Raw genomic sequence first — 14,574 nt, 5'->3', positions numbered from 1 at the left:
TCAAACAGCAGAAAGCTTGATCTTAGTAACAATTCCTCATGCTTCGAAGAGAATGAGTCTCTCTTAGGCATGTTCCTACCAAGTGGCCAAATAGAAAGGAGGCAATAAAGGCTCCCTTGCCTTCCCCCTAAGATCCTTCTGGCCCTGGTAATCCAGGTTCCTGACTCAGGGAAGGCAACGTGCTAAACTGTCCAAGCAGACAAGTCCTTTATGTGCACACACAGGCGCACACACACACACAGTGAAAATCTAAGGTTGAGTCAAGGAGGGCTGTTCTTGCTCATCTGGTACCATGACAGTATTTCCCAATGAGTGCCTTTGAACTAACTGTATTTTATTTTTAGCAGAGGCACTTCGCAGGCCCACTTATTAAGTCTTGTTTTGCCTATTTTAACCCCATTGTATTTTGTTATGACCAAGTAGAAGGCAACGCACCTAGTAATGAATAGCCCAGGCTAAAGGTTCAGACAGACCAGAATCCTGCCTTGGGTAGGTCTCTTCTGAGTTGGGTAACCTGGAGCAGTTACTCATCCCTTCTGAACCTCAGTTTCCTCATAGGTTAAAAAAAAAATAAGAAAACTTACTTTGCAAGTAGGTCAAATAAAGTGCAAAAATGTATGTGTTTAACACAGTTCCTGACACAAAAGGAAAAACTAATAAATAATGAAGATTATCGTTGTTTACATTAAAAATGCAATAACTGGGGACTTCCCTGGCGGTCCAGTGGTTAAGACTTCGCCTTCCAATGCAGAGGGTGTGGGTTCAATCCCTGGTCAGGGAGCTAAGATCCCACATGCCTCGCAGCCAAAAAACCAAAATATAAAACAGAAGAATAGTGTAACAGATTCAATAAAGACTTTAAAAATGGTCCACATCAAAAAAAATCTTTAAAAATGCAGTAACTGATCTAGTAGTTCCTTTCTTTAAGCCTTTGGTCAGACATATTGTTAAATATAAGGTTTTCAAATACAGCTAAAAAGATTACTCTGTGACTTTTAGCATTTTATATTTTCTATGCTTATTTGAATTAGTGGAATTAAAAATGGTGTCCAGTGTCAGTGAAAGCTTTTTGTTGTTCTCACTTCTGATTATAAGACAGACCAAATTTGTATCCCTTTCTATCAGGTTTATAATTGGAGATTTGTTGGATTCTGAAAATGACATCTTTGAGGAGTCCCAAGAATGCGACCCTCATGGAACAGAAGAGCCACAGAAGGCCTTTGACCACGGGACAGAGCTCATCCCGTGGTACGTGCTGTCCATCCAAGCTGATGTGCACCAGTTCCTGCTGCAGGGGGCCACGGTCATCCACTATGACCAGGACATGCACCTCTCTGCCCGCTGCTTCCTCCAGCTTCAGCCTGACAATAGCACCTTGACCTGGATAAAGCCCACCACTGCTTCCCCAGCCAGTGCTAAGGCAAAACTTGGTGTGCTTAGTAACACATCCGAGCCTGGCAAATTCCCATTGCTGGGCAATGCTGGATTAAGTGGCCTGGCAGAGGGGGTCTTGGATATGTTTTCAGCAAAGGCTGTGTACATGGGGCACCCTAGCATTGATATACACACTGTGTGTGTCCAGAACAAACTGAGTAACATGTCTCTCTCAGAGACTGGTGTGACACTGCTCTACGGGCTTCAGACCACGGACAATAGGTTATTGCACTTTGTGGCACCAAAGCACACAGCTAAAATGCTCTTCAGTGGATTGTTGGAACTCACGAGAGCTGTGAGAAAGATGAGGAAGTTCCCTGACCAAAGACAGCAGTGGCTGCGGAAACAATACGTCAGCCTCTACCAGGTAAGGGGTACAGCCTTCCCTCTCTCCTCAGTGGTATAATTCTCCAGATATAATTGTTATAAAAGCACACTGGACAACTAGACCACCAAGGTTCATTCTCCCAGCTCTGTCACTTCCTACCTGAGTGATATGGAACAGCTTTTATTTAAAGTCTCTGTGCCTCAGTTTCTCATCTATAAAGTGAGAATAATAATGATACCTGTCCATAGGGTGACTGTGAGCTTTAACTGAGTTAATATGTGTAAAGCCATAATGTAAATTCATAGGTATAAAGAAAAGTGTCTGGCTCATAGTAGGTCCTATTATTATTTTGTACGAAAACAGTGACTGGTCATTGTACGTCTCACATCTGGAAAGAAACAAGTTAATATAAGCGTTTTCACTTACTCAAAGTGAAAATGGAAAGCATTGTATATGAATGCTTTTATTATTAATTAGGGACTAGCTGATACATTGGAAACCTTCACTTTGGAAATTGAAATCCTGTTTCATCTTCTAATGTGCTCCGTGACCCTAGGAGGGTTATTTAACTTACTGTGTATTGCTGCTGAACTGTAGGACTTTTAAGGTTAAAAGAAACTTTCCCAAATGTGAGATAAACTCTACCTAGAGTTCTTCCAAACCAGATTTGTAGTGGCAGCAGCTCTTAGGAGGCGGTTTCTCATAGTCGCAGGTTAAACTGAGCGAGTTTTTCATTAACCCTAAATTATCAGGTACTTTGACACTCCAGCTAAGGGTGGCAGGAGGCCTGGGCTGAATGAGGTGGTGAGAAGAGACACAGGCGTAACCAGAGTAGCACACTTGTGGAGGAAGGAGGGCAGAGATTGCTCAGAAACTGAGTCATAAAGCCCACTACAAGGTGACACTGTTAGTGGTGTTGTCAAATGAGTTGTACAAAGTATTCGGTTTTTCTTTGCTATGCTTTTCTATCTATTGGGGAGGGGGGGAATTATCTTTTCTGCTAGTGTCCCAGAACAAATAGAAGTATGATTGAAATTACTCAAATGACTGATTTCATGCACTTTTCACAGTGCTAACATGTTTCTGACAAGTAAAAACATCTTCCTCTCTGGAATGTTAGTAGAGGCACATATAGGACCCCTTCTTTCCCCTTTTCCCACATCCATGCAGTACTTGTGATAGAGATCGTATCCTGAATAACTAACTTGATGAATGCCTTAATAAGCACATAGACCTGTATACACGATGATGCTGCACTGCGCAAAGCCAGTTTCAGTTAACTCGTCTAAAATGGAAACCAAAATACCTGCTTCCTGTCTCTTCCACAGGGAGCTCTCAGTGCTGCCAGCTGCTTGGAAGAAAGGTCTTCAGGAGCTATTATCAATATTGATTTTCTTTTTTTTTTCATAAATTTATTTATTTATTTGTTTATATTTTTGGCTGCATTGGGTCTTTGTTGCTGCACGCGAGCTTTCTCTAGTTGCAGCAAGCGAGGACTGCTCTTCGTTGCGGTGCACAGACTTCTCATTGCAGTGGCTTCTCTTGTTGCAGAGCATGGGCTCTAGGCACACGGGCTCAGAAGTTGTGGCTCGCGGGCTCTAGAGCACAGGCTCAGTAGTTGGGGCACACGGGCTCAAGTGCTCTGCAGCATGTGGGATCCTCCCTGACCAGGGCTCAAACCGGTGTCCCCTGCATTGGCAGGTAGATTCTTAACCACTGCACCACCAGGGAAGTCCCTTGATTTTCAATTACAGTTATTTCTCAGCCTTCTAGAATCATGAAAATCCATTCAAGCTGGGCATAAACCAAAATCTTTGGGTTTTGTGACAATCACTGTCACAAAGCCTGTGTGGTTTATTTGCTCCATTTGTTTCCCTCCCCATGTTATAGCATAAAGTAACTGAATTAACATATAAGGTCTACTTAGTTTCTCATTTAACCTGGTAACCTTCAGTTTGTGCTGAAGGAGGCACCAGCTGAGACCATGAACAATGGTCTGATGAGAAGAGGTGAGAGCAGAGACAGAGGAAATGACTTGGAGCAGATTCAGTCCTACACAGTTGCAAACACAGCTACACCCCTTCCTGTCTCCCAGCCCCCACCGCTCCACCCCGTGTGGAACCAAGTCATCACAGTGTAACAGCAAAATAGCTCCAATATACCTCAGTCACTTCTGAACACACAGGTGACATTATTCCTCAAAACAATATACTACATGAGCTGCCTAAGACAGGCAACAGTCTTAGACACTCAAGATTTCTTTCTTTCTTTCTTTCTTTTAAAGTGAAAAAGGTCAACGGACTACTCATTTTCCCATCAAATAGACCAGTTCCCAAATGATCTCAGGAAACATCAAAAAGATGCTAATTTCGTACTTGGAGAACAAAAGGTCAAACAGGCATTATACTACATAAATGCCCCGCTTGTCTGACTTGTAATACGACTTAGCACATTTAAAGCTCCGAGAAGTCTCAGAGTACAACCGAAACCTACTTAAATGTATCTATAAATTAAAGAAATGTATGAAAAGTCTTGATTTCTTCCAAACTTCTGTTAACAGCCCTATAAGTGTATCTCTTTATCCCCAGTTTGGGAAGAGCTTATATAGAAAATAATCTTTCTGACATAAGAGTCCTTTTGTGTGATGAATGTTTGCACGGTTACTTGCAAATATAAGTATTTTAGTACTAGTAAATGTAAATTGATCTAATGGCAATAGTAGCAGGAGATAAAGCAAAAGACAAGAAGAAATAGTGACATTTGTAATGAAGCCTAGGAATACAGGAAAGTAAAAGAAAGTAAACTCTGCAGAGATTCCGTGTGGGGTGTGGAGGAAAGGCTGGTATCGAGCTTTGGCTCAAGGTTATCATGGGCAGAGCTTGGGAACTCATATACTTGGAAAGATCTCTGGGAAGCTGAGAAGGTTATACACAGGATTATCAGTAAACTTCTTTGATTGTAAGCAACAGAAACAGATTCTGGCTATCTTTAAGGGAAAAAATGGGATCTATTTAAAGAATTAGATTAGTTTCACAGTCTTTAAGATATCATATGCAAAGATTTGCTGGGTTAAAAGTGCATGAATATTTTTTAAGGAATTAATTTCCTAATCCTCAACTTCCACATGAACTGTTTTCTAAAACTGAGAATGAACCTTCACTCACAATAGTCCTTCTCCCAAATTAAAAATAGGACATATTTCACCTATCCTAAACAAATTTATTGTTTTGTATAAAACAAAAGAAAGATTCAAACTACATTTTAGTTCCCAGAGAGTCTCCTTTAAAGATTAAACGAAAGCATCCTGCCCTTTCCAGGCCTAAAATATTTCCATTAAAAGTAAAGCTTGGCACATGTTGACCTGTTCTGAATTTAGAAAAGCCAAAGCAGTGGAGGCTGATTCTTTTATATGTACATGGTAATGGATCTATTAAATTTTTATATTAAAGATTTTATTTTTTAGAGCAGTTTTAGGTTTATAATAAAATTGAAAGGAAGGTACAGAGATTTCCCATAAACTTCCTGCCCCCATGCCTGCATGGCACCCCCATTATCAACATCACTCACCAGAATGGTACATTCTTTACAAAGGATGAACCTATGTTGACACATTGTAATCACTCAAAGTCCATAATTTACCTTAGAGTTCACTCTTGGTGCTGTACGTTCTGTGGGCTTGTGCAAATATTTATTGACATATATCCATCACTATAATATTATATGGAACATTTTTTTTTATTTATTTATTTTTGCTGTGTTGGGTCTTCGTTTCTGTGCAAGGGCTTTCTCTAGTTGCGGCGAGCGGGGGCCACTCCTCATCGCAGAGCGTGGGCCCTTCACTATCGCGGTCTCTCTTGTTGCGGAGCACAGGCTCCAGACGCGCAGGCTCAGTAGTTGTGGCTCACGGGCCTAGTTGCTCCACAGCATGTGGGATCCTCCCAGACCAGAGCTCGAACCCGTGTCCCCTGTATTGGCAGGCAGACTCTCAACCACTGCGCCACTAGGGAAGCCCCTTATATGGAGCATTTTCACTGCCCTAAAAATCCTGTGTGCTCTGCCTGTTATCTCTTTCTCCCACTCCACCCCCACCCCTTCCCCTAGTCCCCTGCAACCACTGATCTTTTTATTGTCTCCATAGTTTTGCCTTTATCAGAATGTCATATAGTTGGAATCATACAATATGTAGCCTTCTCAGATTGGTTTCTTTCACTTTGTAATATGCATGCAAGTTTCCTCCCTGTCTTCTTGTAGCTTAATAGCTTTCTTTTTATTCTGAATGAAATTCCATTGTCTGGGTGGACCACAGATTATTCATTCATTCACCTACTAAAGGATTTCTTTGTTGCTTTCAAATTTTGACAATTATGAATAAAGCTGGTGTAAACATCCATGGTCAAGTTTTTGTGTGGATGTAAGTTTTCAACTCATTTGGGTAAATACCAAGGAGTGTGATTGTTGGATCATACAGTAACAGTGTGTTTAGTTTTGTAAGAAACCAAACTGCCTTCTCAAGTGGCTGTATGATTTTGCGTTTCCACCAGCAATGGATGAGAGTTCCTGTTGCTCCACAACCTCACCAGCATTTGGTGTTGTCAGTGTTCTCAATTTTGGCCATTCTAATAGGTATGTGTAGTGGTTTCTTGTTTCATTTCGCATTTCCCTGATGACATATGATATGGAACATCTTTTCATGTGATTATTTGCCATCTGTATGTCTGCTTTGGTGAGGTGTCTGTTAGGGTCTTTGGCCCACTTTTTTAATCGGGTTGTTTATTTTCTTATTGTAGAGTTTTAAGATTTCTTTGTATATTTTGGATAACAGACCATCAGATAATCCTTTGCAAATATTTTCTCCCAGTCTGTGGCTTGTCTTCTAACTCTCTTGACAGTGTCTTTTGCAGAGCAGAACTTGTAAATTTTAATGAAGGGGTCTATTAAATGCTTAAAGATGTGTTATTTAAAACCCATAGATAAAAATTTTACAAGGTTTCTTTCAGAGTATGTTATGCAATAAGGTAGTTAAAATCTATTTGTGAAATTGTGTCATGAATTGTTTATTCCACTTTGGAGTCAGTTGTAGTGACTTGTTATCAGGGACTCTCTTCAGCAGGCCTGCACCAGGTGGAATCTTCTCCAAGCATTTTCATTCTCTGTATCACTGAATTCAAGATTCATTTTCCAGGGACAGAAATTCTGATTGGCTTATTTGGATCCTGTACCAACCGTTGATCAAGGGAGGCTGTTCCCCTTTGATTGATAGACCCAAGACTATATCTAGTGAAAAAGAGATCAAATAAAATTGGGGTATGGTTAGAGAAAAGAGAAATGATCCATAAGCCGGCATAAATCACAGATATCCACGACAAAAGGCCACTAAAAGGTTTCATCAAATGTCATTCAAAAGATCATCAAGTATCCAAGTTGCTCAGCATGCTGGGATCCGTAACAGGATGCAGGAAGTGGGCGGTCACAACTCAAGTCATAAAATCAGATAGTCATTGAACGTTAGGATGAAGGAGCAAGCGTGCGCACGCGCGCGTACACACACGTACAGCCTCTTTATTATTTGCATATTATCTACAACAAAGCAAAATCTATTTACAAGCACTTCTTTGGAATTGCAAAGGAGGACTAACCTTAAAAATTTGCAGAAAGTAAAGATAGTAAATAGAAATTAATTTTAAGAGGTACCTTTTCTACAACCTGTGAAATATCATCAGTATTGTTTTTAATTTATATGTGACCTTTTTGTATTTTTATTAACTGAGTTTCCTGACTTATAAGGAGAATTGTTGACCACTGATCATTAATCAGGAGGGATTACTCATTCATTAATCAATACGGATTAATGAATCCCTACTGATACTCAATGCATGTTACACAGAGTTGCCTTACAAGCAGCAGCTATTGTAAACCATCACCTACCCACTGAGTATGTTTTTGCTGCTCACAACATCATAATATGCATGGTGCTCTGAGTCCCCTGGGCTCTCTATCCTTGGATATCAGTCACTCAAGAGAATGGCAGCTCCATTTCTCATGCTTTTTCTTCCTTCTCCAGCCATTAGCCAAAAAGGGTTGTTTTGTTTTGCGCATATGCCATTCTTAATATCAGTGGTGTGCACCTCATTTTATTAAAAAATTATCCAACAAAGAAAAAAAAACGAGGTTGGCAGCTCAACTACTCAAGGTGTTCCCAGAGCCCTCCAAAGTGAATTTTGTGTACTCCACCTACTCTGAGTTCAAGTCAGACTGTCCCAAGCATCGAACTAGGTGAAAATACACTGGAGTGATGCAATAGCAAATAGAACTTGATTTTACTTAAATAGATTCGTACACATATGTACACCCTCCAAGTCCTCCAAAGCCCAGATCTGCAAAGTACATCTTAATGAATTTGCCTGCAGTGATAATTCTGGAACATAACCTCTGAAACTGGGAAGGGAAATTTTTTTGTTAATCCCAGTTGAACGTGGCCCTATTAAAGCACATCACTGGAACTCAGCAGGGTGTGACCAGGACAACAGGGGACACGATGAAATCCCCAACAGAGAGTTCTGACAGTTAGAAAACAGCCACATGCGTGGCCAGATGTTATTCTTCGGTGACAGCCTATTCTCCACCTCTGGGAACTTACGGGAAGCTGTTAATATATTTACTTCCCCATTGCTCGCTCTTTCCTTATGTGTTCAGAATGTGGTTCTTTTACAGGAGGATGGACGATATGAAGGCCCAACTTTGGCTCACGCTGTTGAGTTGTTTGGTGGCAGACGATGGAGTACTCGAAACCCCAGTCCCGGGACATCAGCAAAGAGTGCTGAGAAGCCCAACATGCAGAGAAACAACACCTTGGGTATAAGCACCACCAAGAAAAAGAAGAAAATCCTTATGAGGGTAGAGTTTATTTATTAAGCATTAACCCCAGTATTCCAGGACCATTGTATGGTCTACATCACCATAAACTACCTTAGGTCATTTGGCTTGGGGACAAGATGAGGTGTAAAACAAATGAAACCCAAGAGCTTACCAACTGCCTCCTGGATGCCAGGCCCAGTGATAGGAACTGAGTCAGCACCGGGGAAAATTCAAGGTCCGTAGAGGGACACAGAGATGTTAACAAACACAGTGAGATCTAAATAAGAGTCACTGTCAAGCTGTCTGCAAAGTGCTATGGGAGCAGAGACAAGGAAAAGATGGGGCTGAATGGCAGTTGCCAGGGGGTAAGGGGAAGGGGAAAAGGGGAGCTGTTCAAAGAGTTTCAGTTTTGCAGGATGAGAAAGTTCTAGAGATCTGTTTCACAAGGTACAAAGAGTTAACAGTACTCTACTATACACTTAAAAATGGTTAAGATGGTAAATTTTATGTTTTGTTTTTTACCCAGATATATATATGTATCACTATATATTATATATTACATTATTTATATTCTTACTGTAGCATGATAATATATTTTCTTCATGGTTAACTAGAAGGAATCCCAGTCTTTGCATACGGGAGACCTAAGACATATGTTGATGCCCAAGTTGAACTTTGTCTGCTTCATAACTCTGTCTCTACACAGATTCCAGGGGTCTTATTCCTCCTCTTGTCACCCTCCCCAGAGGAGTGCTGCATTTTAGTGAAGAACACATGGGATAAATATAACACGAGAATAGCTGGTCAGCCTTCACATAGGTCTTTACTATTTTTGTCAGGTGAAGGTGGTATCGAAGGTGGGTCAGTGAGAAAATACGGACCCACCTGAACTAAGCAGTGATGGGAGAGAAATACAGAATGAGAAACGATGTGAGTTTTGTGTTCCCAGGGTGAGAGTGGAGAGGCCACCGATGACGAGATGGCCACCCGCAAAGCCAAAACGCACAAAGAGTGTCGGAGCCGGAGTGGTTCTGACCCTCAAGACGTTAATGAACAAGAAGAATCAGGTAAAGCAGCGTCTTTACATCTGAGAATTTTTAATGGGAAAATATATGCATTTGGTTTTAAATTGTGATTTATATATTGTGGGCATTCTTAACAAAACTCTTTATCACATTATATACTTACCTTTGTGTTTCACTAGATGATGGAACCCAAGAGGTATTTCTGCAAATACAAGTTTGCAAACATAAGTGTAATTAAGAAGAAAATTTCATTAAGTAACTTGCCATTACTGACAAGGAATATTAGATATAAAAGATACAATTTGATAGATTAGACCAGTGATTCTTATCCCCTAGCTGGATATCAGAGCTTTTAAAAAATATCTGGATGCCATACCCCAGCCCAACTGATTTAGGCACTCTCTGTCTGGGACCTGGACATCTATGCACTTTTTAAGTTCCCCAGATGATTGTTTTTTTTTTTTAATTTTTACCATTTACTCATTATTTGTTTATTTATTTATCTATTTGGCTGTACAACTCGTGGGATTTTAGTTCCCCAACCAGGGACCGAACCCATGCCCCCAGCAGTGGAAACACAGAGTCCTAACCACTAGACCGCCAGTGAAGTCCCACTCCCCAGATGATTCTGATGTGTAGCCAGGACTGAGAACCCACCAGAATATTTTGATGCTTCTTGTACATTAATTACCTGCATGGATTGATTTCCTCAGACATTCAGAAGCATCTTTGGTTTTCATTTGATTTCTGAGGGCAAGTATAATCGGAGTCATGGTCTCTTTTCTGTCTTTCACCCTCACAGAGGCGAACGCCATCACGAGCCCTCCTAACCCTCTCCCTTCCAGAAGAGCCCACTCTTTGACCACGGCTGGGTCCCCTAACTTGGCTGCCGGGACGTCATCTCCCATCAGGCCAGTGTCCTCCCCTGTGCTGTCTTCTTCAAACAAGAGCCCGTCCAGGTGGGGCCTTAACATGATAAAACAGAAGGACCCTTCACACCCTTCAGGTTGTGTAGAAGGACATCCTCTCCCAGTGCTCTACGGAAAAACTCTCTCTAATTTTGACGTAACAATAACATTAAAACTGAAAACCCCCAATTTTTTTAAAGGTCCTAATTTTCTTGATTTTGTATTCCTACCTTCTCATATTACTGTAACTGCTTCTCATTTTTTGACAAAGATCAGTAGCAGTAACAAAATCCGAGCTGTGAGTCTCTAAATCTGTACTGATATAGCAGCTGCTAGCCACAGGGAAAAAATGTTAAGTGGCTATTTAAATTCGAATTTTAATTAATTAAAATTAAATAAAATTTCAAATTCAGTTCCTCAGTCATGCTAGCCACATTAAAAGTGTTCCACAGCTGCCAGTGGCTGGTGTCTACTGTACTGAACAGTGCAGATAAAGAACATTTCTATCATTGCAGAAAGTTTTATTGGATAGCACTGCTCTAAACGAAGAATAAATTAAGTTTTAATGTAAGCAGCTTGACCCTTTGCTAATAGGTGAAATCTATTTCGCACTCTTCTCATGTATGAGATATACACGTCTAGAGAAGCGAATGTCTTACAGCAAGTTAGATAGGTTTAGCTGGTATTAGTGTAAATTATTTTGTAAGGTCCATGCAAATTACAGATTTGAAACAACAGCTACCCTCTCAGAAGAAATAATATTAAAATGAAAGTCTCAAAGGAATCAGAACGCCACATCATCTCCCTCAGCCCCATACTAAAGTTTAAGAAATGCAAAGATTCAACAGAACTATGATAAGACAGACATTCTTTACTTCGTCAAACAGAGGAATGGGAGAAGGAAATGAGTCTGTACAGATATTGGCTTTAGAAACGTTAATTTTACACATGCGTGCACGCGCGTGCGCACACACACACACACACACCTCCTGGCCCCTTCCTCTCTTCCTGGGAAGCTTGCTACAGAAAAGAACCCTACAGTGCCTCATCTTTTAAAGGGAAGCATCCTTTCACAATATGATAATGAACGTAATTTCTACACTTGATGAAACTGGGTTACAGGTACATGGGAATTCTTTATACCACTCTTGCGAGGTTTGTAGGGGTTTTTTGGGTTTTTTTTTAATTTATTTATTTTATTTATTATTTTTGCCTGCCTCGGGTCTTCGTTGCTATGCTCGGGCTTTCTCTAGTTGCGGCGAGAGCGGGGGCTACTCTTTGTTGCGGTGAGCGGGCTTCCCATTGCGGTGGCTTCTCTTGTTGCAGAGCATGGGCTCTAGGCCCGCGGGCTTCAGTAGTTGTGGCTCGCGGGCTCTAGAGCGCAGGCTCCGTCGTTGTGGTGCGTGGGCTTAGTTGCTCTGCAGCATGTGGGATCTTCCCGGACCAGGGCTCGAACCCGTGTCCCCTGCATTGGCAGGTGGATTGTTGACCACTGCGCCACCAGGGAAGCCCGGTTTGTAGCTTTGTAACAAAATTAAAGCTACAAAGAATCAGAATTCTTTACATTATATTTCAGCCTATACAGTATCCCGGGTAAATAAAATAGCCAGAGAACTTGGATTAAGTGGTCTTTCCCTTTATTTTAATCACTCATAAGCAGGAAAAGGAAGGACAAAGTAAAGGAGGAAAATCTTTTCAAAGAGGTAAAAGTAAAGAAACTACCATGCCAGATGCAAGATCAGAGGACCCTGCCATAGAAGGACAGGGGGCAGTGCCCACCAAGTATTCTAAACCAGAAAGAGAAGACAAAACAGGAGAAGAAAAGTCAGCCTGAATGCTTTTCAAGGAGACAGCAAGACTGAGCCCTAGGAAGGGAACAAGTGGACTGATAGAGTTTCCTAAAGTCAGAGGGAGATGGGTGCCTACAGACAGAGGCTGAACCTGGAACCAGAAGGAAGGAAGGCAGGGAATGTACTTGTTTAAATGCAAATGATAAGCCATTTTGTTATCAGATCTTTTTCCTCTTCCTGAACCTCCACCCTCTGTTTCCCATACCACATTGGCGATCAATAACCCAAGCCTACAAAGTACAATAAATCTATCCATTTGTATTACTCTTCCATTAATGGAGGTGACCTTCTGATGTCAACACAAAATAATTTTTCATGAATAAACACTATTGGCAGGATTGAGGACAAACTAGCTATTCATTATAGTATTCTCTCTACTTTCTTACATATTTGAAATATTTCAAAAGTAAAAAATAAGAGACAAAAGCAAAAATGAAAAAAAAAAAAAAAGATCCTAGTCATTGATTTGACCAAAAACCAGTCAAAACATTTCTCATACTCTCCTCTCAGGGAACCAGTGTAGAAAATTAAAAAAATATTGTGAAACAGCTAGACTGAATTTTTGACCCAGTTGACTGATATTTTTATATTAAATACATCCAGCCTTGGTAGGTGCAAATATAATTCTAGGCAGAGTTGGCTTCTTTCCATCCTTAATATTTTTGTGACTCACATTTTCCATTAACATTAAAAGCCCATCCTTGTTTTCATCTAAGAACTGGTTAAGGAAGGAAAAAGAGAAGACCTTAATACATTCAAGATTTTCTTCTCAAATGTGTTTCTATATTTTAGAATATGGGAAAGAACATGCATAATCTTCCCTAAGTCATGACTGAGTAATTTGGAGCTCTTTTTTAAAATGACTTTTCTTCAAAACCACTGAATTTATGTGTTTTTTTTCTCCCATTGACCTGAGATTTCAAAGAACTGTTATGATTAGTAGAGGGATATTAACCTCAACTTTGTGCCCTTATTAAATAAGCTATAAACATGAAGTGGTTTCAGTGTATAAAGTTTTACTTCCTCCGATGCAATGTGGATTAATTTTGAGAGAAATGAAAAGATGTACGTGATTAAAACAATGCTTAGAAAGAAAAGAAAAGAACCTAAACCTTCAATGACTTGCAGTCCATGTTTTTGTTCATGTTGCTAATCAGAGAATGTCTCTTGGGGCAGAATGACAAAACTGGTCCCGGTTCTGCCCATTAAGGCCATGTCTTTGTTGCAGTGCTTGGAGCAGCAGCAGCTGGCATGGGCGGATCAAAGGAGGAATGAAGGGCTTTCAGAGCTTCATGGTTTCAGACAGCAGCATGAGTTTTGTGGAGTTTGTTGAGCTGTTCAAATCATTCAGGTATGGCTGGGTTTCTTCTTAGCCTTTCTTGTCTGACCCTTACCTTGTTATAACAATGCCAAAGGTGAGATGTTCTCCATCCCGCACCCAGTGTGAGGAGCCGCAAGGACCTGAAGGATCTCTTTGACATCTATGCCGTACCCTGCGACCGAGCCGGCTCCACAGCGGCCCCCCTCTACACCAACCTGACCATTGACGAAAACACCAGTGGTCTTCAGCCTGACCTAGGTTTGTGCGAGAATTTAATATTTCCCTTTGAGACCTTTCTACCTAAAAATGAAAGTTAGAGATCCAATCACACAAGCCCTTAGCCTGTCCCACATGGCATGCTGCTACCTGGAGCATTGTGAAATGCTTAGAGAATTATCTTTCTAATGGAGGTGTCAGGGGATAGGGTATCATTAGCATTTTGGACAAGGAAATTCATCACTGTGTGGGTCTGTCCGTGGATTCCAGAATATTTCACCAATAGAGCCTCCCAGTCATTCTGACAACTAAAAACCTTTCCCACTGACTTCCAAAAGTCCACAAGGTATGTGGCGTATCCCAGTTGGGAACCACCAGTCTCTTCTGTGCCTCCAGGTGGGTGGGTACTCAACCCCAGGGTGGAAGTTGTCTGCCCTTTGACAGGAGAGTTTTTCGTGACCTCAGCAGAGCACTTCTGTCTGAACATCCAGGACATTTTTCCTAATATGTAAACCAGAATGTCTAGTTCCTCGATCCCACTCACCACCACCATCATTACCATAACCACCCATGCATTTTAAGCCTATTATTTTTCTCTTCTGTTCTTGCTGGAAACTATAAACACTAAAAAGCAAAA

The 14,574-nt window shown here is 40.9% G+C and overlaps 1 protein-coding gene across 2 annotated transcripts in view; it reads left to right on the top strand.

Annotated features, from left to right (window-relative positions):
* PLCE1 (phospholipase C epsilon 1) overlaps positions 1-14,574 on the top strand; it is a 275,881-nt gene that overhangs the window by 200,667 nt on the left and 60,640 nt on the right. Inside the window, exons 7-12 of one of the 2 annotated variants that reach the window (XM_024739518.1) lie at positions 1,126-1,801; positions 8,474-8,656; positions 9,567-9,684; positions 10,445-10,601; positions 13,629-13,751; positions 13,843-13,979. In XM_024739518.1, the coding sequence (XP_024595286.1) occupies positions 1,126-1,801; positions 8,474-8,656; positions 9,567-9,684; positions 10,445-10,601; positions 13,629-13,751; positions 13,843-13,979 (1,394 nt within the window). The remainder of the gene's footprint in view (positions 1-1,125; positions 1,802-8,473; positions 8,657-9,566; positions 9,685-10,444; positions 10,602-13,628; positions 13,752-13,842; positions 13,980-14,574) is intronic. The other variant, XM_024739519.1, reaches the window with a different exon arrangement.

This window comes from Neophocaena asiaeorientalis, unplaced genomic scaffold (genome assembly GCF_003031525.2).
Source record: "Neophocaena asiaeorientalis asiaeorientalis breed wild unplaced genomic scaffold, Neophocaena_asiaeorientalis_V1.1 scaffold597, whole genome shotgun sequence".
Classification (NCBI taxonomy): Eukaryota; Metazoa; Chordata; class Mammalia; order Artiodactyla; family Phocoenidae; genus Neophocaena; species Neophocaena asiaeorientalis.
The sequence above is the reverse complement of the archived record's forward strand: the minus strand, read 5'-3'. Positions and strand labels throughout refer to the sequence as shown.